Genomic DNA, 27,497 nt, shown 5'->3' with positions numbered 1-27,497 from the left:
AAGCCCAATGCTGGCGAAGGGTGGCTCCTATTCGGGGATTTCAACATGATCTACCGAGCAAGGGACAAAAACAATGGCAACCTTAATCTAGCTCGCATGAGGCGCTTTCGAGCGACAATCGATCGATGTGAACTCCACGAGATCCCCTTGCAAAACAGGAGATTCACCTGGAGTAATGAGCTTCAAAGGCCCACTCTAGTGAAGCTTGATCGTTGTTTCTGCAATGAGAACTGGGATCTCGCCTTCCATCACCATGTCCTGCATGCCCTCCCAACAGGGTCGTCAGACCACTGCCCTCTCGTTCTTTCAAATCCCGCTGCCCCGTGCAAGCCGCGCCCCTTTAGATTTGAGAACTTTTGGACACGCATTCCGGGTTTCAAGGATATGGTCAAGGTTAGTTGGACCCAGCCTTCCCCGCACACAGAGCCAATGCACCGCCTAAATCACAAGCTACAACGCACAGCTTCTTGCATTAAAACCTGGGCTAAAAGTCTATTCACGGAGGCGAAAATTCAGTTTCACATGGCACTCGATGTCATTCAGCGGCTTGATGTGGCCCAGGAACACAGAGATCTCTCTGGCCCGGAATTGCGGCTGAGAGCAGCCCTAAAGCGCAAAACTCTTACTCTTGCCACGATAGAGAGGGCAAGGAAAAGACAGGCTTCCAGGTTGACTCATATCCGTGAAGGGGAGGCAAACACAAAGTTTTTTCATCTCAGGGTGAATGCGCGTAGGAGGAAGAATAGCATTCAAAGGCTCCGCAAAGAAAATGGCTGGGCAGTCACTCACGATGAGAAAGAAATGACCATCCTTGACCACTTTGCCCATTTAATGGGTCGGTCGGGGCCGAGGACAAATGAGCTCAACTGGGAAGCTCTAGACATCCAGCCTTTCGACCTCTCTACCTTGGAAGAGCCTTTCTCGGAGCAGGAGATCCAGAGGGCTATCAAAGAGATGCCAGTTGACAAATCGCCAGGGCCGGATGGTTACACTGGTATCTTCTTTAAAAGTTGTTGGGATATCGTCAAGGAGGATGTTTCCCTTGTCTTCAATTCCATCTTCAACCTCCGCTGCGCCAGCTTGGGCCTCCTGAACTCAGCGAATATTGTGTTGGTCTCGAAGAAGGAAGGGGCGGAGAGTGTTTCGGACTACAGGCCGATTAGTCTAATCCATAGCATAGCCAAAATCTTCTCCAAGCTGCTGGCGTTGCGGCTGAGGCCCCACATGCGCTCCTTGGTCTCCATCAATCAAAGCGCCTTCATCAAGGGAAGAAGCATTCATGACAACTTCCTCTTTGTGAGGAACATGGCCAGAAGATTTCACTGTACGAATCGGTCGATGCTCCTCTTCAAGCTCGACATCACGAAAGCATTTGATTCTATTCGTTGGGACTACTTGATGGCCCTTTTGCAACGCCTAGGCTTCCCTGTAAAATGGAGATACTGACTAGGTGCCCTCCTCTACACATCTACCTCGCAAGTTCTTCTCAACGGCATCCCTGGTCAAAGAATCACGCATGGGAGAGGACTTCGGCAGGGAGACCCGTTGTCTCCGCTCCTTTTTGTCCTAGCAATCGACCCTCTCCAACGTCTCCTTACAAAGGCAACAGACCTGGGTTCGCTCTCTAAGCTTCGAGGCATAATGCCTCGCTTGAGAACATCTATGTATGCAGATGACGCTGCCATTTTCGTCAATCCCACAAGAGGGGATGTCCAAGCGCTCACGGAAATCCTGCAACGTTTCGGCACAGCCACTGGACTCATTACCAACTTCCAAAAATCTCAATTCGCGGCCATCAAATGCAATAACATTGATTTGGACGATGTCTTAGAGGGAGTCCCAGCAGTGAGAGCATGCTTCCCGATCAAATACCTAGGACTCCCCCTGATCCTCGGGCGGATGCGAAAGGCGGACGTGCAGCACATCTTTGATAAGATCACAGGGCGTATAATGGGATGGAGAGGCAAAAACATGGGACTTGCCGGGAGGTCCACACTTGTAAAATCAGTGCTGACGGCGCAGCCAATCTACTTACTGACCGCTCTGAAAACTTCAAAGGAAGCCTTGGAGTGCCTAGACAAGCAGCGGCGACGTTTTCTCTGGGCTGGCACGGGGGACATCACGGGTGGAAAATGCAAAGTCAATTGGACAAAGACGTGTCTGCCAACTAGGCAAGGAGGCCTCGGGGTCCTGAACCTAGAAAAATTCACGAGAGCCCTGCGTCTACGCTGGCTGTGGCATGAATGGAAGGACCCAAACAAGCCATGGGTTGGTCTCGAGATCCCCTGCGACGAAGTAGACAAGAGCTTGTTTGCCGCATCCACTAAGATAACCATTGGTGATGGGAATATAGCGCGATTCTGGGACTCTGCGTGGATCGATGGGAGAAGACCAAAGGACCTCATGCCCCTAGTATACGCAATTTCTAAGAAGAGGAAAAAGACCCTACGCCAAGGAAAGGAGAATGATGCCTGCGTAGGTGATTTGGCACTGGAGACAAACCCAGTAATTACAGTGCCCCTTGTGGAGCAGCTGGTTGCCCTATGGACTGCAGTCCGCAACGTGCAGTTAGAAGAAGAAGAGTCAGACCAAATCGCCTGGAAGTTCACTCCTCATGGGCACTACTCGGCTTCATCGGCCTACAAAGCGCAGTGTGTTGGCGCGCCTGACACAACTTTTGACTCCTTGATCTGGAAGGTCTGGGCGCCCGGAAAATGCAAACTCCACGCTTGGCTTATCATACAGAATAGGGTTTGGACCTCTGACCGGCTTGCGACCAGGGGTTGGCAAAATAATGGCAGGTGCCCTCTCTGCAGAAGAGAAGATGAAACGGCTTTGCACCTCGTCGCCGAGTGCAAGTATACGAGACGCATTTGGAACCTCGTTGCGACATGGGTAGGGTTCCACCAGCTAGAACCCCGACGCTGGGGGGTGGCGCAATCGGTCAAAGATTAGTGGGAAATGCTGGCCTCTGTATCTGGCGTCCCCAAGAAGGGACTCCGCACCCTGATTCTACTCGTCGTATGGGAAGTCTGGAAGGAGCGAAATAGGAGGATATTTGATCATAAGGAAGCCGCAACCTCATATCTCCTTTCAAAGATAAAAGAAGAGGCTGGCATGTGGGCCTTGGCAGGCGCCAAGCGTCTTGGAGAGATCATCCCGCAATTTGTATAGTGTACAGCTTTCCTTGTTTTTTGCTTTTTCTTTACCTCTAGGGGTTGTATTTTTCTCCTGCTATATTCAATGAATAAGCACATCCTTGTGCTGGTTCCTTTCAAAAAAAAAAGGTAGCATTACATTTGCACCATTTGAAATGTCTTAAAATAACTTGTGCAATGTTTACTTCACATTTTACTTCTTCTGAACTATATCTTTAAAATAGAATACTAGTATTATTGTTGCAAAATTTAGTTTGGCCTTAACCAAAACATTCCAGTCCATCGTGTTTTCAATTGCTCAGTTAATTACTTTGATGTGTTATTTAAGAAAGCGATTACTTGCCACTACACGCGATAGAAAATGAAATGATTTGCTTAACACTTATAGAGGTATTCTCACCATCTCATAAAAAGGGGATCATTACACCTCATCCATGGCACCAAATAAAAAATGATTTGCAATATTCACCTCTTACCTTTTTAAAAAAAAAAAACAACCAAATGGAAAACTGGATAGCCACATCCTTGACAATGTGAATGGCTATGTCCCATCCATTCTTGACATGAACCGAACATACCCCACAACATCCAAAATGGCTACATGATTGACAAGCTACATAGTAACAACTCTTCTATAAATTCTACAAGCCTTTGCTAAGACATTACAATTTTTCAATCATTATGGTTCGAACCATAATCTAATCAAGTTTTTTTTCTCTCACCTTTCTTGTTCAATTTGAAGACTACACTGATAACATATATAACAGAGGAATACATTTTGCTCAGTAGAAAAATTCACACCAACATTGCACAAGTCGATCGACTTGAATTCCTGCACATGAGTCACATTCGGAACAAATTCCACTAAGATCGAAAAAGCGACCAGTACTACATGAAAGCTCGAAAGGCGCCTTTACTCCTTTACCATGTCGTTTTTTTACTCCAAGTTCGACAAAACTTGGAAACAAACCTGGCTGCCACACGGGGTGTACAGTGTACTACGTACATGAACCGAATTGACACACAGTGCACGCACTCGATGCGTGACAACGAACCTGTTCCCCAAGTGGCGAAGCGTGAACCCCTCCCTCGATATGGAAGGGGAAAAGAAAACGTGCAACCAAAACAAATAGAAGGAAAAGTGACAAAGCCAGCGTGGAAGTGGCAGCACAGCAGCGAAGCTGACCCAACCGCAACAGCTATAAAATCCGCACATATGAGTACGCCTTCGTCGGCTCAGCTCGATCGCCTGATACGCCCAAATTAAACCACGGAGAATAACTCTTACAAAGGAGCAGAGTAGCGTTTGATTTGCAGCCGCAAAACGATCGAGACGTCAGCAGCATGGGAGCCGAGGCTATCCAGCAGCAGCCGGCGGTGCTTCTCGTGCCGTTCCCCGCGCAGGGTCACGTCACGCCCATGCTTAACCTGGCGCGCGCCCTCGCCGCGCACGGCGTCGCGGCCACGGTCGCCGTGCCGGACTTCATCCACCGCCGCATCGCCGGCGCCGCCGCCGGCGGCGGCCGCGCGAGGGATAATCAGGCCGTCGGCGGCGGCGTGGAGCTCGCCTCCATTCCGAGCGGCATCCCCCACCTCCCGGCCGGCGAAAGCGGTGGCGGCCGGCACGCCGACGACCAGCCGGGCTTCGGCGCCATCGTGCACGCCATGGAGCACCACATGCCCGAGCAGCTGGAGCGGATGCTGCTATCGACGGCGGGCCGGGGCCGCGTCGCGTGCCTCGTCGTCGACGTGCTGGCCTCGTGGGCCGTCCCCGTGGCGGAGCGGTGCGGCGTGCCGGCGGCCGGGTTCTGGCCGGCCATGCTCGCCAGCTACCGCGCCGTCGCCGCCATCCCGGAGCTCCTCCGCAAGGGCGTCATCTCAGAGTCCGGTACGATCGATATCGACACTATGCACACCACGCACGCGCGTTATTACAGTTTTAAATACTCTACTACTTGTTTTCCTTACTGATTACTGCACCGGCCACGGCCAGGCCGGCGGCCGCACGTCGTATCACGTTAGAGCCGAGTTGACTCTCGAAACGAAAAGCTTAATTAAGCTCCTCTTAATTCCTCGTCTCTTTGCTTGCATGCATGTCATGCGCCGCCGATGCTGGCGCGTGGCCAGCGTGCTCATCGCATGCGTTTTCTGCAGTTTTCGCGGTAAACACGGGCAAAGCCGGCAGCAAATTAAGCTATAGCTAAGGAAGCTGGCTGATGGATAGTACGATGATGTTTGAGATTCTTTTCATTTGGATCGCGATCCCGAATCATAGGCGGCGATCGATGTTTTAATTATTTAAGCTTAAGTTCATTGATTATTTATTACTAGCTCATGTATTTTATACAGGTGAAGAAGTAGAGAAGCTAGGAGAAACACTGCCGGCCGCAAAGTAGTTTTTTAATATAGTATTCTATCCGTTTCATATTATAAGTCATTTTAACTTTTTCTAAATTACTTTTTTACTAAATTTATAAAATGTATAGCAATATTTTCAACACAAAACAAATAAACTATCAAAATATATTCGATGTTGGGTGTAATGAAACTAATTTGGTGCTACATAAGTATTGCTATATTTTTCTGTAAACTTGATTAAATTTTTAAGAAGTTTGACTTGAAAAAAAAAGTTAACATGACTTATAAAAAAAAACGAATGGAGTGTTAGAATCTCTATCTCCAGCTATACTGATGTTTGATCTAACATATCGAGAAAGCTAAAATAGTCGCCATCAGCAAAAAGAACAGCTACTTCCTTTGATAAAATATACTACTTATGTTTAACTCTTTTTTACGATCCTAGATATATCACTTTGACAATGATTTTTTTTACTGGAATAAGGTTTATAAATCTAATAAGTTTACATGATTATGAGAGTACTTTTTAAAATAAATCTATACATATCATTTTTATGTGTTGGGACAAAATATTTAAAATATATTAATAATCAAAATTTAACCAGAAAAAATAAACATCAATTGGAGTAAAAGAGTTCATTTAAGCTAGGAGAATTATATACAGTTTGGATCAACTTTTATTAACAAAATTTCACTTTTGATCATTGTTTACTCAATCTTTACACTTTGAGCTAGGTGATTTTACATTTGTTGGCAATCTTCCCCACTAACGTGTAGGCCACCCTTTGCAAGAGGCTAGGCTGATTGCGGATAACTTAGAGTAGTCCAAAGTATAAAGACCAATTTAACTAATCCAAAGTGAAAAAAAATGGATGAAGCGTGGTCCAAAATAAATTTTTAGTAATAAAAGATGACATAATATGTAATTTACTCTTAGTGTGGGTTCTAAACTCCGTTTTAGCTTGACTATGCTTTTCAAACTATTAAATAGTAGCGTGTTTCATGTGAAAACTTTATATATAAAAGCTGATTTTAAAAATTAAATAAATCTATTTTTTAAGTTATTAATTATTGATACTTAATTAATCATATGCTAATCACATCAATTTCTCGTTTTATGTGCAGCTGATCATTCGTTTCAAAAATCACTTTAGAACACGCCCAAAGCATATGTGAGGCTCAGCTTGTACATACTTGATTCTAGACGGTATCTAACATGGAAAATTAGGGGCTCCTTTGGATTCAATGAATTTCGAAGGATTTTGTGGATTATTGAAATCCTTAGAAATTTTTTTCCTATGATGTCCTTCTGTTCATGCTCTTTTGAGAGTAACTATTCCCTCCGTGTTAGAAAAAAAATCTTCATAACTAAAAATATAGTCTATATCTAATTTTTGGGTTTTTCTTAGGACACAGGGATTAGGCGCGATAAGACACTGCATATGCATGTCAGTTCAATCCACGCCATCAAAATAGCAATTCAAATTGCGTGGTACACAACTTGATCATGAACATCCATTTTGCCATACCCCATACACCATGTGAGGGCTTTTTAGTCTTTGAGGCGCATGATTGGTACGTTCGATCAAGTTGCATATTGCAAAATTAATGTTCTATGTCAGTTGGTGAATAATATCGACTTAAATTAATCACTCAATAGCGTGCTACATGTAGTTTGCTTGTGGCAAGACGATTGTCCACGCTTAATAAATCCTTGCAAGTAATTAAGGCTCCCATATGGATCAAGTAGCTAGTACGTTTTTGATAGTTATGCCCAAACATGATTGGGTCGATTTTGCAATATGTTACCTTCAATTGCACGTTCGAACAGCCGGTGGGACCCGCATGATTTCGTTTTCCAGCCAAGTGCTCTGGATCGATCTGATCCATCTGGCCTGTGGCCTGGCATGGCTGGCTCCACATTCCATTTCACTGTTTTTGAAGCATAATAGTACTCCACTCCCTTTTGTAAAAAAAAAAAAAAATACAGGATCTTACGCATACTATAATACTATGAATTTAGACATGAGGCATGTCTCATACTATTTTTTTTTAACAAAAGGAGTACACCCTCTTTAAAAAAAATTAAATCTTGTTAAGAATATGGACATGTGCGTGAATCTGCACAAGCATATGTTTAGATTCATAGTTATAATTTAAGTTTTTCTAGGATAGAAGAAATAACTGTGGGGTATTTTTAGCTCAATTTTGAACTAGGCGAGATCTCACAAGAGTTGACTTCTCTCTTTCGGCAGACCACATCACATGTGATTGGTTCTCTCTTCCTTCCATAATGCAGTACTTCCAACATCCAAAGGGGATAATAATAACAAATGATTAAGACTTGGTTCATCTGCACATAAAAAAGAATCTTAAGAGTACTATCAGCCCTGAGAAAAATATGGGCCAGAGTCTAGAAGACCTCGATTTTCCTTCTCTTTTTTTTAAAAAAAAAACTCTCCATTTGATTGACAAAGGAGAGAGTATTGACACCAGTCCCAAAGAACAAGGGAAGCACAGAAAACAACACAAGAAAACTGAAAAAAGAACACCAGAACAAACAACACGCTGGATTTTCCTTGTTTTTATACGTTCAAAATGACTTAACTGTTAATTTGATGGTACTCCTTGATAAGAAATATTAGGAGTAGCTATGACGCTGCATTTTCTTTTACTAAAAATAGTCGGATCGTCATTTTTTACATTGTAAATAACCTACACCCATGTTGTAACTACTACACTGTAAATTTTAAAACTTACACTATAATTACTTCCTCCGTTCTAGATTATAAGTCGTTTTGGATTTGGTCAAAGTCAAACTACTTTAAATTTGACTAAATTTATAGGCAATATAGTAATATTTACAACACCAAATTAGTTTTACTAAATCGATAATTGAATATATGTTCATAATATATTTATCTTGGATTAAAAATGTTACTATTTTTTTCTACAAATTTGGTTAAACTTGAAACAGTTTGACTTTGACCAAAGTCAAAACGACTTAAATGTGAAACGGATGGAGTATATTGTAAGTTTTATTATTGACATTAAGTTTTTTTTCTACTATATATACCTCAAATATAAGGGATCCTAGTTTCTTTCGAAGAGATTAAGGAGGAAGAAAAAAAAGACAATGATGCTCCTCTATAAATATGATATAGCTAGTGGTGGAGAGATGATTGGGGGTAAAATAAAGAGAAATTTGAACGGGAGGTAATGGATGTGACAAGTAGTATTATAGACTCTCTATATTGAGACAAAGTTTGAATATCTTGATCCAATATATTATAGGATAGTGTAGTAATACGCAATGTATAAGAGAATTATGATTAAAAGTAATTTATTATTTACTTGGAAGAGGGGATAGAAGAGATAGAAGCATACTTAATTACATACATATAAGAGAGCAATTACATATGAAAACAATAACTGAAATTAAGTGAAAAATGTGATATCATATTTTTAGAAAACCCAAAAATATTTATCATTACTTGACTTTCCATGCTAAATCCACATTTGCGGGCCAAACTAAGGTTGTGTTGGGCCAGACGTACCGTCCATGAACACCATCACCCAACTAGTTCAGTGACTTGTAGTCATGCGTGTAGATATCGATCGGGCCGCGGTCGTGCGTACGTATTGCAGGCATGTAGAACTTGAGAAAATCTTCTCGCCTGACTTATCTAGAGCACTTATTATATGTGTTGGTGCCACGCGCGAGGTTTTTCTAAAGGCTAAAGCCGATAGATATATGTATTACCTTTCCTTTGTTGCACGAGCTGTTCGTGCAAATGAACACCAAAAATTGGCCTTGTCAACCACAACTTTTTTCCATATAAGGAGCTCTACAATATAATATTATCCGACAAATGGTATTTGCTAGCTAGTAAAATGTACTAGCATCGTGCAGCACAGGATACACACGCATGCGCTTTGGCACGTTTGAAGAGGACGAAGATGAATACTCCCACCGTTTCTAAATATTTGACACCGTTAACTTTTTAGCACATATTTAACCGTTTGTCTTATTCAAAAAATTTTGTGAAATATGTAAAACTATATGTATACATATAAGTATATTTAACAATAAATCAAATGATAGGAAAAGAATTAATAATTACTTAATTTTTTTAATAAGATGAAAGATCAAACATATTTAAAATAGTGAACGAAGTCAAATATTTAGAAATTGAGAGTAAATGACTTAGCCAGTACTATCGTACGCGACTAGGCGTGTGAGGTGACGGCAGTTTTGGCAGCCCGACCGGTCGATCGATCACCACGTTGATCGGATGCATGCCTCAGCGGCATGGTATAATGTGGCTGAAAGTTGCACATAGCCTTTTGCATATGCGTCAAGCGTCTATACGATTCGATGCATGGCCCGATCGATCGAGTGATCGTGACTGCATTGCCGAGTGCCGACACGAGTTACGGCACTTCACGAGACCACTGGAGATCGATCAGAGCTAAGCCTAGGACATCATTTTGTTTGTCGTGTGTGCGCAACTGTTTATATGCACGTGTAGCTGCTTCAATTCACTGAACGGGACGGGGATGTTTGATTTCTGACGTGAAGGTACTCCCGCTGTCTCGTCGAATCAGCTCGACGACAAGGATGGTCGGGAGGAGGAGCAGGTGGTTCGAGGCCTTGGCATCCTCCCGGCGCAGCTCGAGCTGAGCACCAAGGAGCTCCCATGGCTCGTGGGCGACTCGGCTACCCAGCGATCGAGGTTCGCCTTCTGGCTCCAAACGCTGCGCCGCGCCAGGGGCTTCCGCTCTGTCCTCGTCAACTCCTTCCCCGGCGAGGCCGTCACCGGCACTGCCGCCGCCGAGGACGACGACGGGCCGCAGCGGCAGGCCGCCTGCCCTCGCGTTCTTCCCGTCGGGCCGCTGCTTGTGCTCGCCGGATGCAACGTAGAGCGCGCGAAATGCGCCGGCGACGACGGCTGCGTCGCGGCAACGAATATTAACAACCACCCGCAGCCGTGCAGCAAGAACCCCAGCATGTGGCAGGCGGACTCGACGTGCATCCGCTGGCTGGACGCGCAGCCCGCGGCGTCGGTGGTGTACGTCTCCTTCGGCAGCTGGGTGGGGCCGATCGGCCACGACAAGATCCGCGAGCTCGCGCTCGGGCTCGAGGCCACCGGCCGCCCCTTCCTGTGGGCGATCAAGGACGACCCGTCGTGGCGCGCCGGCCTCCCCGCCGGCTACGCAGGGAGCGTCGCCGGCCGCGGCAAGCTGGTGGACTGGGCGCCGCAGGACGACGTGCTCGGGCACGCGGCCGTCGGGTGCTACCTCACGCACTGCGGCTGGAACTCCACCGTGGAGGCCATCCAGCACGGCGTCCGCATGCTGTGCTGCCCTGTCTCCGGCGACCAGTTCATCAACTGCGCGTACATCACCAGGGTCTGGGAGGTCGGGCTCAAGCTCGGCAGCGTGCGCCGCGACGTCGTACGTGACTGCATCGAGAGGATCATGGGAGGCGCGGAAGGGACGCGCCTGCAGGAGAAGATGGACGCGCTGAGGCAGAGAGCCGTGACGGCCGAGGCCAGGTGCTTGGCGCAGGGGAACCTCAGGTCTTTCGTCAACGAAATCAAGAGAGACCACCCGTTGTTGACGCAGATTTACAACATATTGTAGGATCGGTATTATATATGCTTGGGCAGGCCCGCAGGTGCATGTACATTATTAGATGTACAATTGTACATTGTTAGTATCTTTCTCGTCACCGGTTAAGTGCCTGTTGAAATGCATACCTTAGTAATCTAGTGGTACTGTATCAAAGAATGCGCGCTCTTATTGAAGGATCGAAGTTAATTCAATGGTTAGGTTCGGATTAGAGTTCGCCAATCAATTGTCGACACGTCGAAATGCTGTGAGCTTGTGAGAGAAAAAAAACCCGGAGGGTAGTCATCTGAAGGCCGAAATGTGAAAAAGGAAAGGATCTGATCAAGGAGCACCAACGTACAAGTAGCAGGAAAAGTAGCGATGGTAGTGCAGACTGCAGAGCGAGCAGGGGATGGATGGTGACCACCGCAGCCGATGTCCCCCGGTGTGGTGCGTTTTCCATGTGTTCATTTGCATTTTGTAGGCAACTAGGCAAGGGTGTCCTCCCGTTCGAGCGACATGTCTTCGTGGATGCTCAGGATCAAGATGAGAGTTGACAAGTTGTGCTCAGACTTTAGACAAAACTGAAGATAAAAACAAAAAAAAGACGACAAAAAACTGTAAAATGAAAAATACAGTAAGAGAGAAGATCGGAGTTGGAAGGGTCAAATCGCGAACTCGTCTTCAGGCCCAGCCCATCTTCTAGTTTTTTGGAAGCCCGGTCTGGCTATGGATGGGCCCATCGGCCATTGCATCGATCTTAAAGCCTGGCTCAAGCATATTCGCATCGAAGAGAACACGGCGTGGTTCCTGTACACGAATCCGGCACGCACAAAGCGGTCCAGCGCCACACGTCTCAGGGGCGCCACGGTGGAGGAAACGATAAGCTGATAAGGTAACACAGTAGACACAGTTGCTGGAGCATCTCAGCTTCCAGGAGCGCGAGAGAAAATCGATCATGGCGAGAGCCTGCAGCCCCGCGTTGAGGCTGCAGCTGCCGCCGAACCCGCCGATCACGCCGCAGCTCCCGAGCTGCAGGACTCACTCCGCCGGCGCCAGGTGCAGAGGCTTCGCCGCCGCCCACTCGCAGCCGCCTGCAGCCGGGCGCCCGGACGAGCCTGCCGCGGAGCCGTCACCGAAGCAACCGGAGATCGCGCAGACGCAGGTGCAGACTCTACGTACGTGCGCATCTTGTTCTAGACTGGAACTCCTCCTGAGTTTTCAGTGCTCAAGGAGTTAGAGGTAGAGAGTAGCTCGATCATTCGTCTGATGTGCTGGCTCGCTGCTTGGTTTCAGAACCTCAGGAGGAGCCGCAGGAGGGGGCCGGGGTCGCGGCAGAGCCTCGTGTCCGTCGGGACGTCGTGCGGCGGAGGGGATCAGTGGAGCAGCGACTTCGACCTGACGCTGCGGCAGCTGCACCTAGACGACCTCATCGAAGACGGCCAGAACGACGACGCCGACGTCCTGGTGCACCTCCTAGTTCAGCAGGTAGGTTGATCGAGCAAGCCGCGAGCTAGTGAGATTTAAGTAGGTAAACGGATCAGAATACAGGGCCTGACTGGTAATTGGTGTGTGAGATCTGCTTCCAGCATACTCAGTTTGGAATGTCAATCAAAGGCCGAGTGGTCACGTCCTTCAGCAAAATATGCGATTCCTGCTCCTCGCCGTACTGCGCAAAGGTGCAATTCTCTCGCTTCAAACCTTCTACTAGTATGCAAGTTCTGACAAGCAAGAAACGTTGTTTGGGACACTGTTGCACTCATAGAAAGCATTGAATGGTAGTGTGCTTTTGTTATTGCAGATTGATGAGCAGTTCAACCTCACGGTGCTGTCCTCAACCAGGAAAGAACAGAGTGAGATGCCTGATATTGGAGACAGCGATCCATCTGTACGTCTGTCAGTTTCATACTTTCAGCGAACAGCAACATAAAGTTGAAAAACCCAATTATTGTCACTCAACCTTAAAATGTGGCAACTACATCCTCTACTTTTGAGCAGGTTATCTACGTGAGACCAGGTGTAGAGGTTGATCTTGACTCCGTGATCCAAGAGACGATACGGCTAACGGCATCTGCCAAGGTTTGCCCTGACAGCAAGTCGTATTGACCCCTTTTCTTCACGGGCACCTCTTACTGATTAAATTAATTTCTGGGCGTCATGCAGAGTTCATGCTCAGAGGCATGCGAAAAATCTACTGTCGTATGGCAATGTATGCACTTACCTGAACTAGCTTCAATTTATTTCCAGTTAGTGATGCAGAGATCATTGAAACGCTTTCTCATCTCTGAATCCACAGATGGTGGTAACCAGAAGAAGCGTTACAGCCAACGGTGGTCGAAACTTCTGGACCTGAAGAAAACTCTGGATAAGGCGGCTAACTGAACCACGACGCACATTCATTCAACAGAATGAACACATGCTAGTACAAAATGAGTCAAATGACGCTGGAACCCAAGACGCAGCGGATTGCTTTACCAAAATACAAGTGTTTCTGGCTATATATCTTATATCCGAACAAGGAACGGAGGGTGTAGCAGAGAAACAAGCTGCATAGCAACCCGCTAGCTCTTCGATCTGATCATCTGAATCCTGTGTATAGAACTGTGCCATGTATACATATAGATGACAATAAACATCACTGGACACGATTAGCCAGTTAGCACACTGTAAATTTTTTGGGGAAAAATGAATCAGAGTTTCTGCCATTTATCCCAATCAACCAAATTTGGGCCGACCAGACCACCTACGTTTCCGTCGTCAGGAAGGCCCAATCAACCCGGCCCATCTCAGCTCACAGGCAGGCCACCGCCCACCGGGGCGACGCGCCGGCGCCGGCGCGCTGATGGGCGATGCAACCATCCCCCGTCCCCCGCCCAAGCTCCAGCCAGCGATCCTCCGCCGATCAGCTCCCAGTTCCCTCTCCCACTCGCTTCTCCTCGCATCGCATCCAAGCTGGCTGCGCGCTCTCGGGCAGATTGAAGCAGTGGCGGCGGATGGAGGAAATCCCCAGCGGAAGGGCCGGAGATCCGGAACTCCGGTGGAAGGTGGAAGCACGCTGGAGCGGAGCTGCGGAGGCAAGTACGTTTTGACTACCTCTAAAAATAGACTACGCACATTATTATTCCCTGCATTTTTTTCTATTGCTTGCGTGCAAATGCCCTAGCCCAAATGGAGTTGAAAGATACTCTGAGCCGTCAAAGACTAGATAGGAAGATCGTAAGAGCAAATCTGCAATCTGACTAGATAAGATCGTAAGAGCAAATTTGCAACCTGACCAGTTAAAGATAGTAAGAGCGAAATTGCAGCCTGACTAGATAAGATAGGCAAGATGTATCATAAGAGCAAATTTGCAATCTGATCTGACTAGATAAGATCATAAGACTTAAAGAGCAAATTTGCAAAAACCTTGACTAGATAAGATCATACAGTAAGAGCAAGTTTGCAACCTGACAAAAATAGGATTGATACTAAGATCGTAAGAGTTACAGTTGTGTTTGATTTTTTAGGAGGGAGACTCTCCGTTTTTCTATTATCATAAGCCAGACGGTTCTACAATGAGGTATCTCTCCCGTTTGTTACCCAAGAATAAACAGTTCTTCAAGGTCAGAATGTGTTTAGACTTCTACTACCCGTTTTCATGGTAGAGTGAAATATGCAGTGACAAATCAATTACTATAGTTAAACAATGCTTGTTTTAAGCAAGTTCTTTACCGAGGGAGACAAAAAGCACCAGAGTACCAGACAAGTTCTGTCATGTGCTTGACTACCCATAAATCATATAGTAGTAATAATAAATAGAGAAATGTTCCAAATGATTCCTAAATCTTTACACAGCCACTTATAAACTTCAAAGAGAGAATTCTACACTTTTAGACCAGCTATGACTACTCATTAGTTACCGAGGAATGTATCCACTTTGGCATTGGCAGCCCTTGATAAGAACTTCATGCAAAGCGGAGGATTCACGTTGACAAGAGAAAGAACAGCCTGAGGTAGGGCCCATAGCCCATCACCGCACATCAAGCCCGACGCAACTGCTGGACCGAACGACTGCGCTTCATCTTTGTTCCTCCATTCCCAGAAATAGAGAATTACGCTGCCCATGAACATATCAATGGCGAAGTATGGTCCAAGGTAGAAAGGAATTGCAGCTGCCATGGGGATCGGGATGTACTTTGCCACTCTCTCTGGTACCAGGTCTTTTATCAGATTGATGATGAAGGCAGCAACAAAGGCTATGTAGCATAGTGTAAGGCAGTACTTTGGCAATGAGGATAATCCATTGACACCCAGAATCGCCATGTTACGGTACATAATGGTGTAAGGTGCTGGGTAAGCACCATCACTTGCACCGATATCAAAGGATTTGTAGAACAGCCAGAAGACGCAGGGTGCAATAACACACCCCATGGCAGTACCTATCACCTGGCTGACAAACATGGATCTTGGCGAGGCTAAAGTCATATATCCAGTCTTGAAGTCTTGCATAAGATCAGAAGCTGTTCCCACAATGTTCATCATGACACCACAGGCAGCCAGTCCTACAAGCACACCACCATGCGAAGCGCCTGCCCACGCACCAAACACAAATATTGCAAGCTTACCGTAGGTGGTGGCGAGGGACCAATCTGTCAGGCCACTTCCATAGGCATTGCAGAAGGCCATTATAGGTGCAAATATATATGCAATCAATATATAGTACCACTTGAGCTGTGGGATAATGAGAGGGAGGCAACCACTCGTTATAACTGCAAGAACAACATAGCCCCCAATTGCAACTGTCTTGGGAATTTGATCCTTCAGGAATAGTTCATTGCGACGCTTGTCATCAAATGACTCCTCTTCAGTGGCGTTGGCAGGAGTGCCATTGTCGGAGATAGGAAGTGTGTTTGAGTTTTTGTTCTTATACATAACTATGAAGCCTTTGATTGTGTAGCCGAAGACCTTCACAAAGTTGTAAAGGCCATCCCCAAGAATTACTGCTATGGTTATGAACACCTGCATCATTGTTAGCATGTCAGTTTCTGGAGTCTGGACAGCTAGAATGTTTACAAAAGAAAAAAAAAAGGATCCTACACTAACCTTGTAAGCCTGCAGTCCAAGTAGACTACTTTCTGGAAGTGTCTCGGGGTACCAACTTCCTTTCTTCTTGCTTATGAGTGGCCACATTATGCCCCATGAGATGATGCCACCAATGAGAAGAGACACATTCACGATATAGGGGCAGATCATTCCAACACCAACATAGGTAGGTGAGAAATCAAAATAGAACCTGGAAGATGTGAACAGTTGAATGTCAGTAATTTCAAGTGTATATCGACACAGCTGCTGATGCTGAAAGAGATGTAGTCATATCAACCTGTTCTTAAAAGCCTCAAGGCCAAATGTCGGGAAGGAGCTAAACCCGCAGTTGTCCCCAGCAGTGTAGAACCACTGGAAGAAAGCCCAGAGGAAGCTAATCGAAAAGTACTTGCCTAATGTCCGGACTTGTTTCCTGAAACAGTCAACGATTGTATCGTATCAGTGTACTGCTTGTTCTACCTGTTAATCTGCTACAAACAACAAAGGTAGACTTATTGCTTACTTTGCAAGATCAGCACCCTCAGGTGTGTGGAATCCGTTAATAAGGTAAGCAGTTGCAGTGCCACTTGGGTAGGTCAGTTTATAGTCCACAATCATCACCTGATAAGAGAGTTACAGTTGAGTAGCAAGTAGATTTTGACATGCTGTGTGTTAACAATGGGAGTAGAGAAAGGAAGTGAAATAGATACCTTTCGCATGGGCACCAGTGCAAATAGCCCAACAAAACTGACGAGGAACATGAACCCGATGATCCATCCAAGGTGAGGATTCTTGATATTCATCGGATCATTAGCCTCTGTTGCTTGCTTAGCTATGGTCTCGCTCATACCAAACAAGTAACTGCCAAACCCACCTGAACAATTGGAACAGATTATAAATCAAGAAAACTGCTAGACAATTCTATTGATTTTTAGTATCAAACATTCAATAAAAGCCTGAAAGGAATAACCAAAATTTGCATAGACAGTCCTTCAATTCAGTGGAAAATCTTAATCTATTCGTGACTCGTCTGTTCTCCATGCTGCGCAGTACCCTGAGTTGCGTCTAAAGATCTAATAAAATCGATCGGCGACCCTCCGCCGTTCCTTCAGAAAAATAATCTAAGCTATAACTCTTGATCTATCATCACAGAAACCTGAACACAAGCACATATTGCTAATATCTTTCTTTAGCAGATCTATTTTTCTATATAAAAGAATGTCCCAAAATAGATCCCTGAAAAGTGAAAAGCCAAGATCTTCCCAAACAACCGAATGCACAAAAACCACTTGGTCCGGTGCAAGGGAAGTGGAGCAGGAATAAGAGATTGAGTTCGATCTTTTACCGCTGAAGGCGACGCCGTAGGCGGAGACGACGCAGGTCTGGATGACGGTGTTCTCCTGGCGGGTGAAGGGCTGCTTGAGGAAGCCCACCCTCTCGATGGCCGCCGTCCAGAGGCGGACGAGGAAGAAGCCGAGGAGGCTGGCGGAGACGTTGAGTGAGGGGATGACGCCGGTGGTGAGGGACAGCTTCATGACGATGATGTTGAACATGATGGAGAGGAGGAACCCGACCACGAAGGCGCGCACCGTCAGCTGCTCCCTCCACGACGGCACGGGCTTGTCCGCGAACGCCTGCTCCACGGACGGCGCCACCGCCTCCGCCTCCTCCTCCCCCGCATTGCCGCGGGCGGCGGCGGTGGTGTTGCGGCGGCGGAGGAGGCCGCCTGTCTCCGCCGCGTCGTAGGCGGCCGAGCTACTGTTGTTGGCGGCGGCCGACGCCATGATCGATCTCTTCTAGCTAGTCCCTCGTCGTCTCAGGGTTTTGCTACGAGAGGACACACGTGGTGGTGTGTGCGGGATTATATGGAGAGGCCGTTTGGATGGAGGTCGACGAGATACGATCAGCCAGCTGCGTCTAGCCAGGTCAGGTGCTGCGCCGTTTGGATTTTCTGTCTATCTCCTGTTGAATCGAATGGCCCAGATTCCTATTACAGCACGTTTGGCTCCCGGTTGCGATCACGGTTTACAGTTCCTGTGGAAACCGGACTTTTCGGACCGGGTCGAAAGCACAAACCGCTCGATTTTTCGGTCAAGTTCAAAAAAAATTTTAAAATTTTTAACAAGATTTATCTAGATTTCATTGGTTTTTGTCAGTTTATCGACGAGTTCTGTAAAATCCAATGAAACTGCTTGTGAGAGGTTTTGATCCCATATCGAAATTGTGAACCAGGTTGCGATAAACCATCAACTTTTAAACTATTGGGAGATATATATATATATATTTTAAAAAAACTATTCGGAGATTAAGAGATATATTTCTTTTTTATCATCCGTTTCCTATTACAGCACGTTTGGATGTTAGGTATTTCCTGCTGGCTTTGTTAAGATAAACCATATAGGGCCACAGATATTGAGACGTCAGTTTAATTTCCTGTTGGCTGTAAACATTTATAGTCAATCATCATGGGATATCTTTCCTCGTTATGGACGGTGTAATAGTCACAGGTTGGAATTTGGATGTCAATTGCATTTACTGCTTTCATTCTTTCTTAGGTATATCTTCCGTCTTATAAAAAACAAATTTTAGAATGAATTTAAATAAGTGATTGCCCGTATTCATCTTTAGAAGTTGGTTTTTTTAAGGATGGAATAAGTACACTTTGAAATGCATCGTTCACCATATTATTGTCGTAGATTGTTTATTTTTTGAAGGGTAAATCATTTTTTAAAAAATAAACTTAATAAATAGCATAGAATAAGGGGTCTAAACAATATAGAAATATTTTCTTTTTTAATTTTTTTTCCGAACTACACATCAAATAATTGACGGTAATAATCCAATGAATAAACCGAAAAGAACAATCCGGCGTGTTAGAAAATGCTTGCATATAGGGCAGAGCCAAAACAACACTCCTCTGCAAGCTTTCCTTTTTGTGCTGCATGAACGATGGAACTGGGATGCTTGCCTATAAGAGCCAAAGCAGCTCTCCTCCGCAAAGCTTTCCCTTTGTGCTGCTCCCTCTCCACCTAAACCGAATGCATGGCCTTAAACGGTTTAAATGTTAGGTTTCCAGGCTAAGCAAGCTAAGTTAAGGAACCATCTATTATTCTTCTTCGGTTAGAATGGTGTGTTACTCCTGTATTGGCCATGTCTATCCATAATGTTCATACTTTAGAGGTAGTTTATTTCAATCCTCTGTCACACTATTATTTTTTTCTATAATTTGAAGGATGGCGTATAGTACACTGTCACCCCTAACATTTGGGGCTGTTTGCGTTAAACATTGTGAACTTCAGTAAATAGTAAATACTCCATATGCCACAAAAGAAATTAGTAGTCAAAGTTGATTTTGGAGACAGTAGAACGCCACTTACTGATGATTGCAGGAATATATATACAATTACAACACTGGAAATTTGGAATCAAGGATTCAAGGATGATTGTCACACTCCACTAACATATACAGGTGTTCAGAGACAGATTATAGTACAATCCCTAACAGAACATACGATATCCTGATTGCAGGATGATTTTTTTTTTTTTTGAAACCGAAAAAAAATTTGAAACCGAGATTGCAGGATGATGACACAGATGATACAGAGTGGTTGTTCACATTGGCGATGATTTCAGGCTGATCACATCTAGTTACCCAGGAAACCATCCACTTGCGCATTCACCGATCGCGACAGAAACTTCATGCAGATCGGCGGCTTCACCTTGGCGAGGGCAAGGATGGACTGCGGCAATGTCCAGATGCCGTCGCCGCAGATCAAGCCGGAGGCGACCGCCGGCGCGAACGCTTCCGCCTTGGCCTTGTTCACCATCTCCCACACGAAGAGGATGACGGTGCCGATGAACATGTCGATGGCGAAGTAGGAGCCGATGTAGAACGGGATCGCCATCGCCATGGGCAGCGGGATGAACCTCGCCACCTTGCTCGGCGCCAGGTCCCTTGCCAGGTTGATGGCGATCGCCGCGGCGAAGAAGATGTAGCACAGCGTGAGGCAGTGCTTGGGCAGCGAGGAGAAGCCGTCGACGCCGAGGATGGCCATGTTCCGGTACACGATGGCGTACGGCGCCGGGTACTCGGTGCCGCTCACGCCGATGTCGGCGAAGGCCTTGTAGAAGAGCCAGAAGACGCACGGCGCGATGACGCACCCCATCGCCGTGCCGATCACCTGGCTGACGAACATGGACCTCGGCGACGCCAGCGTCAGGTACCCCGTCTTGAAGTCCTGCATCAGGTCGGACGCCGTCGACACGATGCTCATCATCACCCCGCAGGCGGCGAGCCCGACCAGCACGCCGCCGTTCGACGCGCCGGCCCACGCGCCGAAGATGAAGATGGCGAGCTTGCCGTACGTGGACGCGAGCGACCAGTCCGTCAGCCCGGCGCCGTAGGCGTTGCAGAAGGCCAGCACGGGCGCGAAGACGTAGGCGACCAGGATGTAGTACCACTTGAGCTGCGGGAAGATCTGCGGGAGCGTGCCGATCGATACGGCGGCGACGGCGACGTACCCCCCGAACGCGACCGTCTTGGGGATCTGGTCCTTGAGGAAGAGCTCGGTGCGGCGCTCGTCGTCGAAGGAGACGGCTTCAGTGGCCACCACCGGGCTGCCATTGTTGGAGACCGGAAGCGTGCTGTTCTTCTTCATCATCACGACGAAGCCAGCGGTTGTGCGGATGAGCACCTTCACGAAGTTGTACAGGCCGTCTCCAAGAATCAAGGCAATCGATATGAACACCTGCAGTAGTCAGGAACACCACATTAGCTGCTTGGTAACTATCAACTATAGCTGTATATAGCAGCAAAAGGGAGGATTTTTTTTTTTTTTGAATGTTTACTTACCCTGTAGCCTTGCAGTCCATGAAGACTAGTTTCTGAGAGAGAGGCAGCATACCAACTCCCTTTCTTGTTTCTTATCAGGGGCCACATGATTCCCCATGAGAGGATGCCTCCCAATAGAACAGATACGTTCACAATGTGGGGGCAAATCATCCCTACTCCAACATAGGTAGGGGAGAAATCAAAGTAAAACCTGAAAGATGGAATGTGAAATTGTGAAGTTCAGCAAGGTAAGCTGTTCAGTGTTCTAACCAAATACATTCAGAACAGTGTTGGAACAGAATCAAACAAGGATCAAGCACGGATCGAGAGGGAAGGGACCCTCGGGGGTCCTTTCGGAGCCCCTCCGCAGGCACCTGCGGACTCCAGTTCGGAGGATCCTACGGAGCCTTCTTGTCTATAGAAGGAGGAATCCCTATGGGTGAAATTTGGCGAAGTCACTCCCCCAACAAACACTAAGCTATTTTCTAATATTAGACATCTAACACTCAAATGTGTCATCATTCAAACCCAAGATATAGGCATCGAAAATCAATCTTCTTGCCTGTTTTTATAGGCTTGAAGGCCTAATGTAGGGAAGCTCTGGAATCCACAACCATCTCCGGCAGTGTAGAACCACTGAAAGAAGCCCCAAACGAAGCTGAACAAAAAGAATTTCCCCAGTTCCTTTACTTGCTTCCTGAAGCATAAAACTATGTTGTCAGTAACTCTGTTCCACTCATGTCATGCTAATTTACGGCACTAAGGAAATATAGCAGTAGCAAAAAGTAGAACAGTCAGATGGTTTACTTAGCAAGCTTTGCACCCTCTGGGGTGTGGAAGCCATTGATAAGATAAGCTGTTGCCGTGCCACTTGGATAGGTCAGTTTGTAGTCGACAATCATAATCTGAAAAAAAAATCAGTTGATTAGTAAACAGCAATTCTTGCGAATCTGTAAGTCAGAAACAGGTAGAAGACTTTACTTTTCTCAGAGGCACAAGAGCAAGTAGCCCAATAAAACTGACGAGGAAGAGGAATCCAATCATCCACCCGATGTGAGGGTTCTTGACATTCTGAGCATTATTAGCCTCTGTTGCTTGCTTAGCAATTGTTTCACTCATACCAAACAAGTATGTGCCAAACCCACCTGATCATTTGGGACGAGTCAGTACTCAGTACAGTAACATGCTCATTACGTCTCCATACTTAGAAAGGGAAAGTAAAGCAGTGAAGAATGGCACATGAAAATGATCTAGCAGTATCTCGGACCCAATTCATTATCTAAAAAAAAAATCTCGGACCCAAAAATAACTTAGTCATTGGATTAGTATGGACGGGAAAAAAAGACTGCACTACTAATGATTAATACCAAAGTAGTTTTGGTGGGTGGATAGGAACTAGGAAAGGAATACTAAAAGAATATAATTGCTTTATTTGTTGACTGATAGGAGTAATAAGTAAGGAAGTAAAGTGAATTTATTTTCAGAACTTATTTTCAAACAAATTGTAGATCATACACATCAATAACTCAAAAAAGTATGATAAGATTTTCTTAAGTTGGTGTGGTAAATAATTTGATCACTTTAACTTAGATAGTGTGACAACTTTTATTTAGAAATGATGATGAAATGTGGCCGATAACCAACAACCCATAAAAATAAACTGACTGGGGGAGGAGTAGACTTGAAATATTATATTATGAAAACACCAAAACCGGATAAGATATGGAAGGAGCGATCCATTGTTTATGTTAAGTCAACAGTGTCACATCAGCATTCGTCTACTCAAATATTATTGTGTGTTTCAGCTTGAGGTAATCCTGGATTTAGACATACGGAGTACTGCAATTTGGCTGGACAACGCTGACTGCTGATCACGCTGACGAACACGTGATTAGAAAATTATAAAGTGTAGCGGTATCTTCGAACTACTCCAAAACTTGCTATTTTTTCTAGGTGAGTTCGTACAAAGTTTTTAAAATTGTTAAGTGTGAGTTTTTTCTTACTGATTTTCGTCAAAAAATCCCACTGAAAATCTTTGTATATAAGTTCTCATGCAAGAACTGCAAGAACAAAGTGGAGTACCATAGTTCCAACGGAAAACAATGGTGGTATATATATTCTCTTTTTTCGCATCCCCCAACTCTACTTTTAATTCATTTTTCGAGCCCAAGTACCAAATACTCCTATATGATTAATTGAGTTTTAATTATTATAAACTTAAAAATAAAATTATTTGTATTTTAAAGTAATTTCTATATAAAAAGTTTTGGCACAAAATGCATGCACAATTCAGCAATTTAAAAGACGTGCTAACAAAAACTAAGATAAAATCTAAATATTAATCAGAAAAGAGCGCTAGCCAAGATGAAAAGCGTGTTTATTATTGATGCAATCAGAGTGATGTAGCCTACTGGAGTCTCGAGGTGACCCCCAGAAATGGAAGTAGTAGCTACGTTGACTTTGAAGATCTTACGGTCTTACCGCTGAAGGCGATGCCGTAGGCGGCGACGACGCAGGTCTGGATGACCGTGTTCTCCTGGCGCGTGAACGGCTGCCGGAGGAGCCCCACCCGCTCGATGGCCGCCGTCCACAGGCGGACGAAGAAGAAGCCGAGGAGGCCGGCGGAGACGTTGAGCGACGGGATGATCCCGGTGGTGAGGTTCAGCTTCATCACGATGATGCTGAACATGATGGAGAGGAAGAAGCTCACCACGAACGCGCGCACCGTCAGCTGCTCCCGCCACGACGGCACCGCCCTGTCCACGAACGCGCGCTCCACCGACGACGGCCCCTCCTCCTCCCCTTCCGCCGCCGCCGCCGCCAGCTGCCGCTCAGCTCCGACGCCGTTGGCATCCTTGCCGGCGCCGTGCCGGTGGCGGAGCGTGCTCGCCTCCACCATCTCCTCGTCGCCGCCGCCGCCGCCGGAGGCGTTCGCGTGCGACGCCATTGCTTGCGTTGCTGCTTGGACTAGTCACCAGTAAGCACGCGCGCGAGAGGCGTTCGCTGTGCGGACACTACGGAGCGAGGTGGTCGTGGGCCGCCGTTGTATTTATCGTGAAATACACTAGTACTACACACCATCCGGTGTGAATCTGAATATCTGATGGTGAAGAAGCGAATGGGCGTGCGTTTACTTGTTGACCGCCCAGAATCCTGATTGGTTGTCAGTGGCTGGCTGGCTGGCTGATTAATCAATGTATGTCTTGATCGAGTGTATTTATTTTGTGATCGAGCGCTTAGATGAATGATGTTTTCGATGGTCACATTTTTTAGCTTGTAGTAGGATCTTCGTATTCAATGTGATGTTGCAGACGTTGTAGCGTAGTATCCAAGTGGCTATTGTTTTTTAACCTCCTCTTGAGCTTTGTTCCTATTTTGATATCAGTTCTTTGTCATCCTCATCTTTGCCCAATTTTGTACTCCCTCTATACTCGTAAAGGAAGTCGTTTAGGACAATGTTTAAGTCAAACCTTAGGAATATAAATCATGAATAACTCTTAAGTTGTTGAATTTAAAAATGTAAAAATTATATGAATAGATTTGTCTTTAAAAATACTCTCATAAAAGTATATATATATATATATATATATATATATATATCACTTTTTAATAAATATTTTTATAGAAACAAGAAGTGAAAGTTGTGTTTTGAAGACCGTGTCGTTGTTCAAAACGACGTCCTTTATGAGTACGGAGGGAGTATAGTTATGTGAAAGCGGAGTAACCCATTTCGACACTTCGTATCATCACAGCTTGCATAGCCGGCCTGAACTTGAATCGGCCGCATGCAGGGTTCGTGTTCCGACTTTGATTTTTGATGAAATGCTATGCGCGCGCCATCTGAATCTGCAGAAAGAATGGCTATGTTTTGTGCAGAGCAAAGTCAGACCGAACTTCTATCAGTCCATCACTGAATTCCTCGTTCCTACGACTGTGATCGCACCATGCATGTTCAAGCCGGTTTTTCTGAATGCTGATCCAATCATACAGTCTTCATAAACAAGGGGGGAAGGAAATTGGAAGTATTGGCAGAAACGGACACGCACAATCGTTGACTCGTGGTATATATACAACTCGATTGAATGATCAGAATCTACGTAACAGAGCCGGCAAGACCAAGCTTTGTTCCCTGGTTTTCTAGGGGATTTTGTGTGAAGGCACATGAACGGACAGGCAGCCAGCGTGTGAAAGCAGCACTAAGTGAAGCTTAATAGGAATGCAAGCTAAACTAGTGGTGCTGATGGCGAAGTGATCGCTTTGAAATGATGCTATCATGATCCGTGCGGTCGCTATCCTGGTGGTGGTGGAGATTCCTTTTGTTCTGGCGTGAAGGCTTTGCCGAGCTGTATACATACAAGTAGAACGATATGTACAATGGTTAAGATAGGTACTACCTCTAATATTACACATCATTAATACAAGTGCACTCAGGCTTAGTCTGGTGGAGCTAGGAATTTTGTGAAGCCCGAACAAATTTAAATAAAACGATAAAATCGGTACCCACTTATATAATGTTTATATGCTCATTTTACAGCCAATTGAAGATAAAATAATTTTCTAACAAAAGCATAGTTTAGTTTCATATGCATATAATTTTTCACTTGTTGAAAAACTAAGTTGATCTTATTATAAAAATGGACGTATATATGCTCATTACTTGAGTGGATCATGTCAATCCATTGTGAAGCAGGCAAGTCACCAACCAGTGGATATGGCCTAATTGCATCATGCAACGTGCTGCAAGGCTAGCTGCCACTACAGATGCTTCTAATTATGTTGAAGTCAGAAAATCGATGGATTTTAACACAAAACAATCACTTGATCTAATCGGTGGCGCATGCGCGGAGCCTGGGCAGTTGGCCGTGCTGGCCAGGCGGTGAATCCACCGCTGGGCTTAGTGGAAAACCATGCCTGAGTTATCTCTTACTGCCTTCTTTTCATCTACATATCGCAGCAAACTCCACGTAGTTGGTTGAAAAGATGAAGTGCACTCCCTCCATTCTAAAATATAACTTTTAAATAGATAAAATATGTCCAGATTCGTAATACAGATTGTGTTCCATCCGTTTTAAAAGTGGTGTGTGTTGGGGTTGGGGTAGTTGATGGGAGGACTCGAGGAGGCCATCAATTTTTAGAGCTATTTGGTTGGGAGTAAAGTTGGGTAGAATGCTCCTAGGATGTATATTCCTCCAAGATGCAGGTAAGATACTCCATTCGTCCCATAAAAAGTAAATCTAGAACTGGATGTGACACATTTTAGTATAATGAATTTGGATATAGATGTGTTTATATTCTTAGTACTAGAATGTGTCACATCCAGTACTAGTTGATTTTTTATGAGATGAAGGGAGTATATTCTAAAAGTCTGGCGGACCAATTCATTTCATTTCTTTCCTCATTGATATGCGGGACACGTCATCCCATCCTTAAAAATTTGGATCATCCCATTAGAATATAGATACCACCATACTTTTATGGTTGTCACAACTTATCTAACATTAGTTGTGATAAAGTATGACTGGCAACCAAACACACCTTAACTTGTGAACTTAACGAGCCGGCTCGCGAACTACTCGTTTAGTTTGTTAGGTTCGTTTACACATTTATATTATTTTTATAATTTTAATCCATATTATGGTATATAAACATAATAATAAATACATATAATAAAGAACTCACTTAGATACACATATTTTAACTATAATTAAATGACTAAACACTAGTTAAGTATAACTAAGTGCATGGAAATAGGATGAGTTGGTAATTAAGTAGCACTAGTTTTCTTAATGATAGTAGAAGGATGTAAGTACTCAAAATGTGGAGGTTATATGTCCGCTCATACTCTCTCCGTGTAAAATATAGATACTTTCAGTGGTTTCATAAGAACTAAGAAAATATGTGTAATTGAGTGGTGTAAGATAATAATTGATTGAGAAAAAAAGATATGTGAAGAAAATTAATGGGAAATATTCGTGATTGGTAGAGGTGACAAGGTTAGTAAAGAAATAATTATATTTTAAGATAATTTGAACTAGCTGGATGGCCCGCGCAATTGCGCGGTTAGTACCCACAAAATTATCTATTTTTACACACGATTCTACTTAAAATTTATTAAATATCTATCTCGTTGTCTTAGAACTTTCAAAGATCGAACATTATCATCCCTGGGTTTCTAATTTCGTAGTTTTTAAAAGTCACATCCATTGCTATCCTTACTCCTTTGTCACCCTTTTATTTGTTGCACGGCTAGCACCCATCCAAAATTATCTATTTGTAAACATGGTTTTATTTAATTTTGTTAAATAGCCATCTAGCCGATGTTAAAAGATTGAATCTTATTATCATCGGGTTAGTTTTTGAAAGTCAATAAGTCGCCACCCCTTACTTTTTTGCCGCTCATTTATTTGATTGTCCGACATGTCACAACTTTTATTCATCCTCTTTGGAACTTTGATATTTAGACCTTATAGTATTTG

General features: G+C 44.9%; 4 protein-coding genes across 4 annotated transcripts; 2 read left to right on the top strand and 2 right to left on the bottom strand.

Annotated features, from left to right (window-relative positions):
• Positions 1 to 4,382: 4,382 nt before the first annotated feature.
• On the top strand, positions 4,383 to 11,275 carry LOC127770573 (UDP-glycosyltransferase 82A1-like). The gene is made up of 2 exons (XM_052296341.1): positions 4,383 to 5,046; positions 10,099 to 11,275. The coding sequence occupies exons 1-2, from the start codon at positions 4,503 to 4,505 to the stop codon at positions 11,160 to 11,162; spliced, it is 1,608 nt and encodes a 535-aa protein (XP_052152301.1). The 5' UTR covers positions 4,383 to 4,502; the 3' UTR covers positions 11,163 to 11,275.
• A 656-nt stretch (positions 11,276 to 11,931) lies between these two features.
• Positions 11,932 to 13,853, top strand: LOC127770574 (large ribosomal RNA subunit accumulation protein YCED homolog 2, chloroplastic). The gene is made up of 7 exons (XM_052296342.1): positions 11,932 to 12,294; positions 12,426 to 12,617; positions 12,719 to 12,808; positions 12,931 to 13,017; positions 13,128 to 13,208; positions 13,293 to 13,338; positions 13,426 to 13,853. Exons 1-7 carry the CDS (start codon positions 12,088 to 12,090, stop codon positions 13,509 to 13,511), a joined length of 789 nt encoding a protein of 262 aa, XP_052152302.1. The 5' UTR covers positions 11,932 to 12,087; the 3' UTR covers positions 13,512 to 13,853.
• Positions 13,854 to 14,694: 841 nt separating this feature from the next.
• Positions 14,695 to 18,136, bottom strand: LOC127770572 (probable metal-nicotianamine transporter YSL11). Its single transcript, XM_052296339.1, has 6 exons — positions 17,536 to 18,136; positions 16,901 to 17,064; positions 16,714 to 16,811; positions 16,489 to 16,623; positions 16,212 to 16,401; positions 14,695 to 16,127 (listed from the first exon to the last, which is right to left on the bottom strand). Exons 1-6 carry the CDS (start codon positions 17,972 to 17,974, stop codon positions 15,021 to 15,023), a joined length of 2,133 nt encoding a protein of 710 aa, XP_052152299.1. The 5' UTR covers positions 17,975 to 18,136; the 3' UTR covers positions 14,695 to 15,020.
• A 1,404-nt stretch (positions 18,137 to 19,540) lies between these two features.
• On the bottom strand, positions 19,541 to 24,052 carry LOC127769382 (probable metal-nicotianamine transporter YSL12). Its single transcript, XM_052294941.1, has 6 exons — positions 23,503 to 24,052; positions 22,003 to 22,166; positions 21,829 to 21,926; positions 21,584 to 21,718; positions 21,043 to 21,232; positions 19,541 to 20,938 (listed from the first exon to the last, which is right to left on the bottom strand). Exons 1-6 carry the CDS (start codon positions 23,966 to 23,968, stop codon positions 19,835 to 19,837), a joined length of 2,157 nt encoding a protein of 718 aa, XP_052150901.1. The 5' UTR covers positions 23,969 to 24,052; the 3' UTR covers positions 19,541 to 19,834.
• Positions 24,053 to 27,497: the final 3,445 nt, after the last annotated feature.

The sequence above is a fragment of the Oryza glaberrima genome, chromosome 4 (genome assembly GCF_000147395.1).
Source record: "Oryza glaberrima chromosome 4, OglaRS2, whole genome shotgun sequence".
NCBI classification, from domain to species: domain Eukaryota; kingdom Viridiplantae; phylum Streptophyta; class Magnoliopsida; order Poales; family Poaceae; genus Oryza; species Oryza glaberrima.
Note: the sequence above shows the minus strand (reverse complement) of the source record. Positions and strands in the feature narration are given on the sequence as shown.

Excerpts from the sequence above, each read along its gene's own strand:
- LOC127770573 (XM_052296341.1), top strand. The coding sequence starts at position 4,503 with ATGGGAGCCGAGGCTATCCAGCAGCAGCCGGCGGTGCTTCTCGTGCCG. Across the intron at positions 5,047-10,098 it reads GGGCGTCATCTCAGAGTCCG|GTACTCCCGCTGTCTCGTCG; the intron begins GTACGATCGATA and ends TCTGACGTGAAG.
- LOC127770574 (XM_052296342.1), top strand. The coding sequence starts at position 12,088 with ATGGCGAGAGCCTGCAGCCCCGCGTTGAGGCTGCAGCTGCCGCCGAAC. Across the intron at positions 13,018-13,127 it reads TTGGAGACAGCGATCCATCT|GTTATCTACGTGAGACCAGG; the intron begins GTACGTCTGTCA and ends ACTTTTGAGCAG. Across the intron at positions 13,209-13,292 it reads GGCTAACGGCATCTGCCAAG|AGTTCATGCTCAGAGGCATG; the intron begins GTTTGCCCTGAC and ends GGCGTCATGCAG.
- LOC127770572 (XM_052296339.1), bottom strand. The coding sequence starts at position 17,974 with ATGGCGTCGGCCGCCGCCAACAACAGTAGCTCGGCCGCCTACGACGCG. Across the intron at positions 17,065-17,535 it reads CTACGGCGTCGCCTTCAGCG|GTGGGTTTGGCAGTTACTTG; the intron begins GTAAAAGATCGA and ends CCAATTGTTCAG. Across the intron at positions 16,812-16,900 it reads CACTGGTGCCCATGCGAAAG|GTGATGATTGTGGACTATAA; the intron begins GTATCTATTTCA and ends CTCTCTTATCAG.
- LOC127769382 (XM_052294941.1), bottom strand. The coding sequence starts at position 23,968 with ATGGCGTCGCACGCGAACGCCTCCGGCGGCGGCGGCGGCGACGAGGAG. Across the intron at positions 22,167-23,502 it reads CTACGGCATCGCCTTCAGCG|GTGGGTTTGGCACATACTTG; the intron begins GTAAGACCGTAA and ends CCAAATGATCAG. Across the intron at positions 21,927-22,002 it reads CTCTTGTGCCTCTGAGAAAA|ATTATGATTGTCGACTACAA; the intron begins GTAAAGTCTTCT and ends TTTTTTTTTCAG.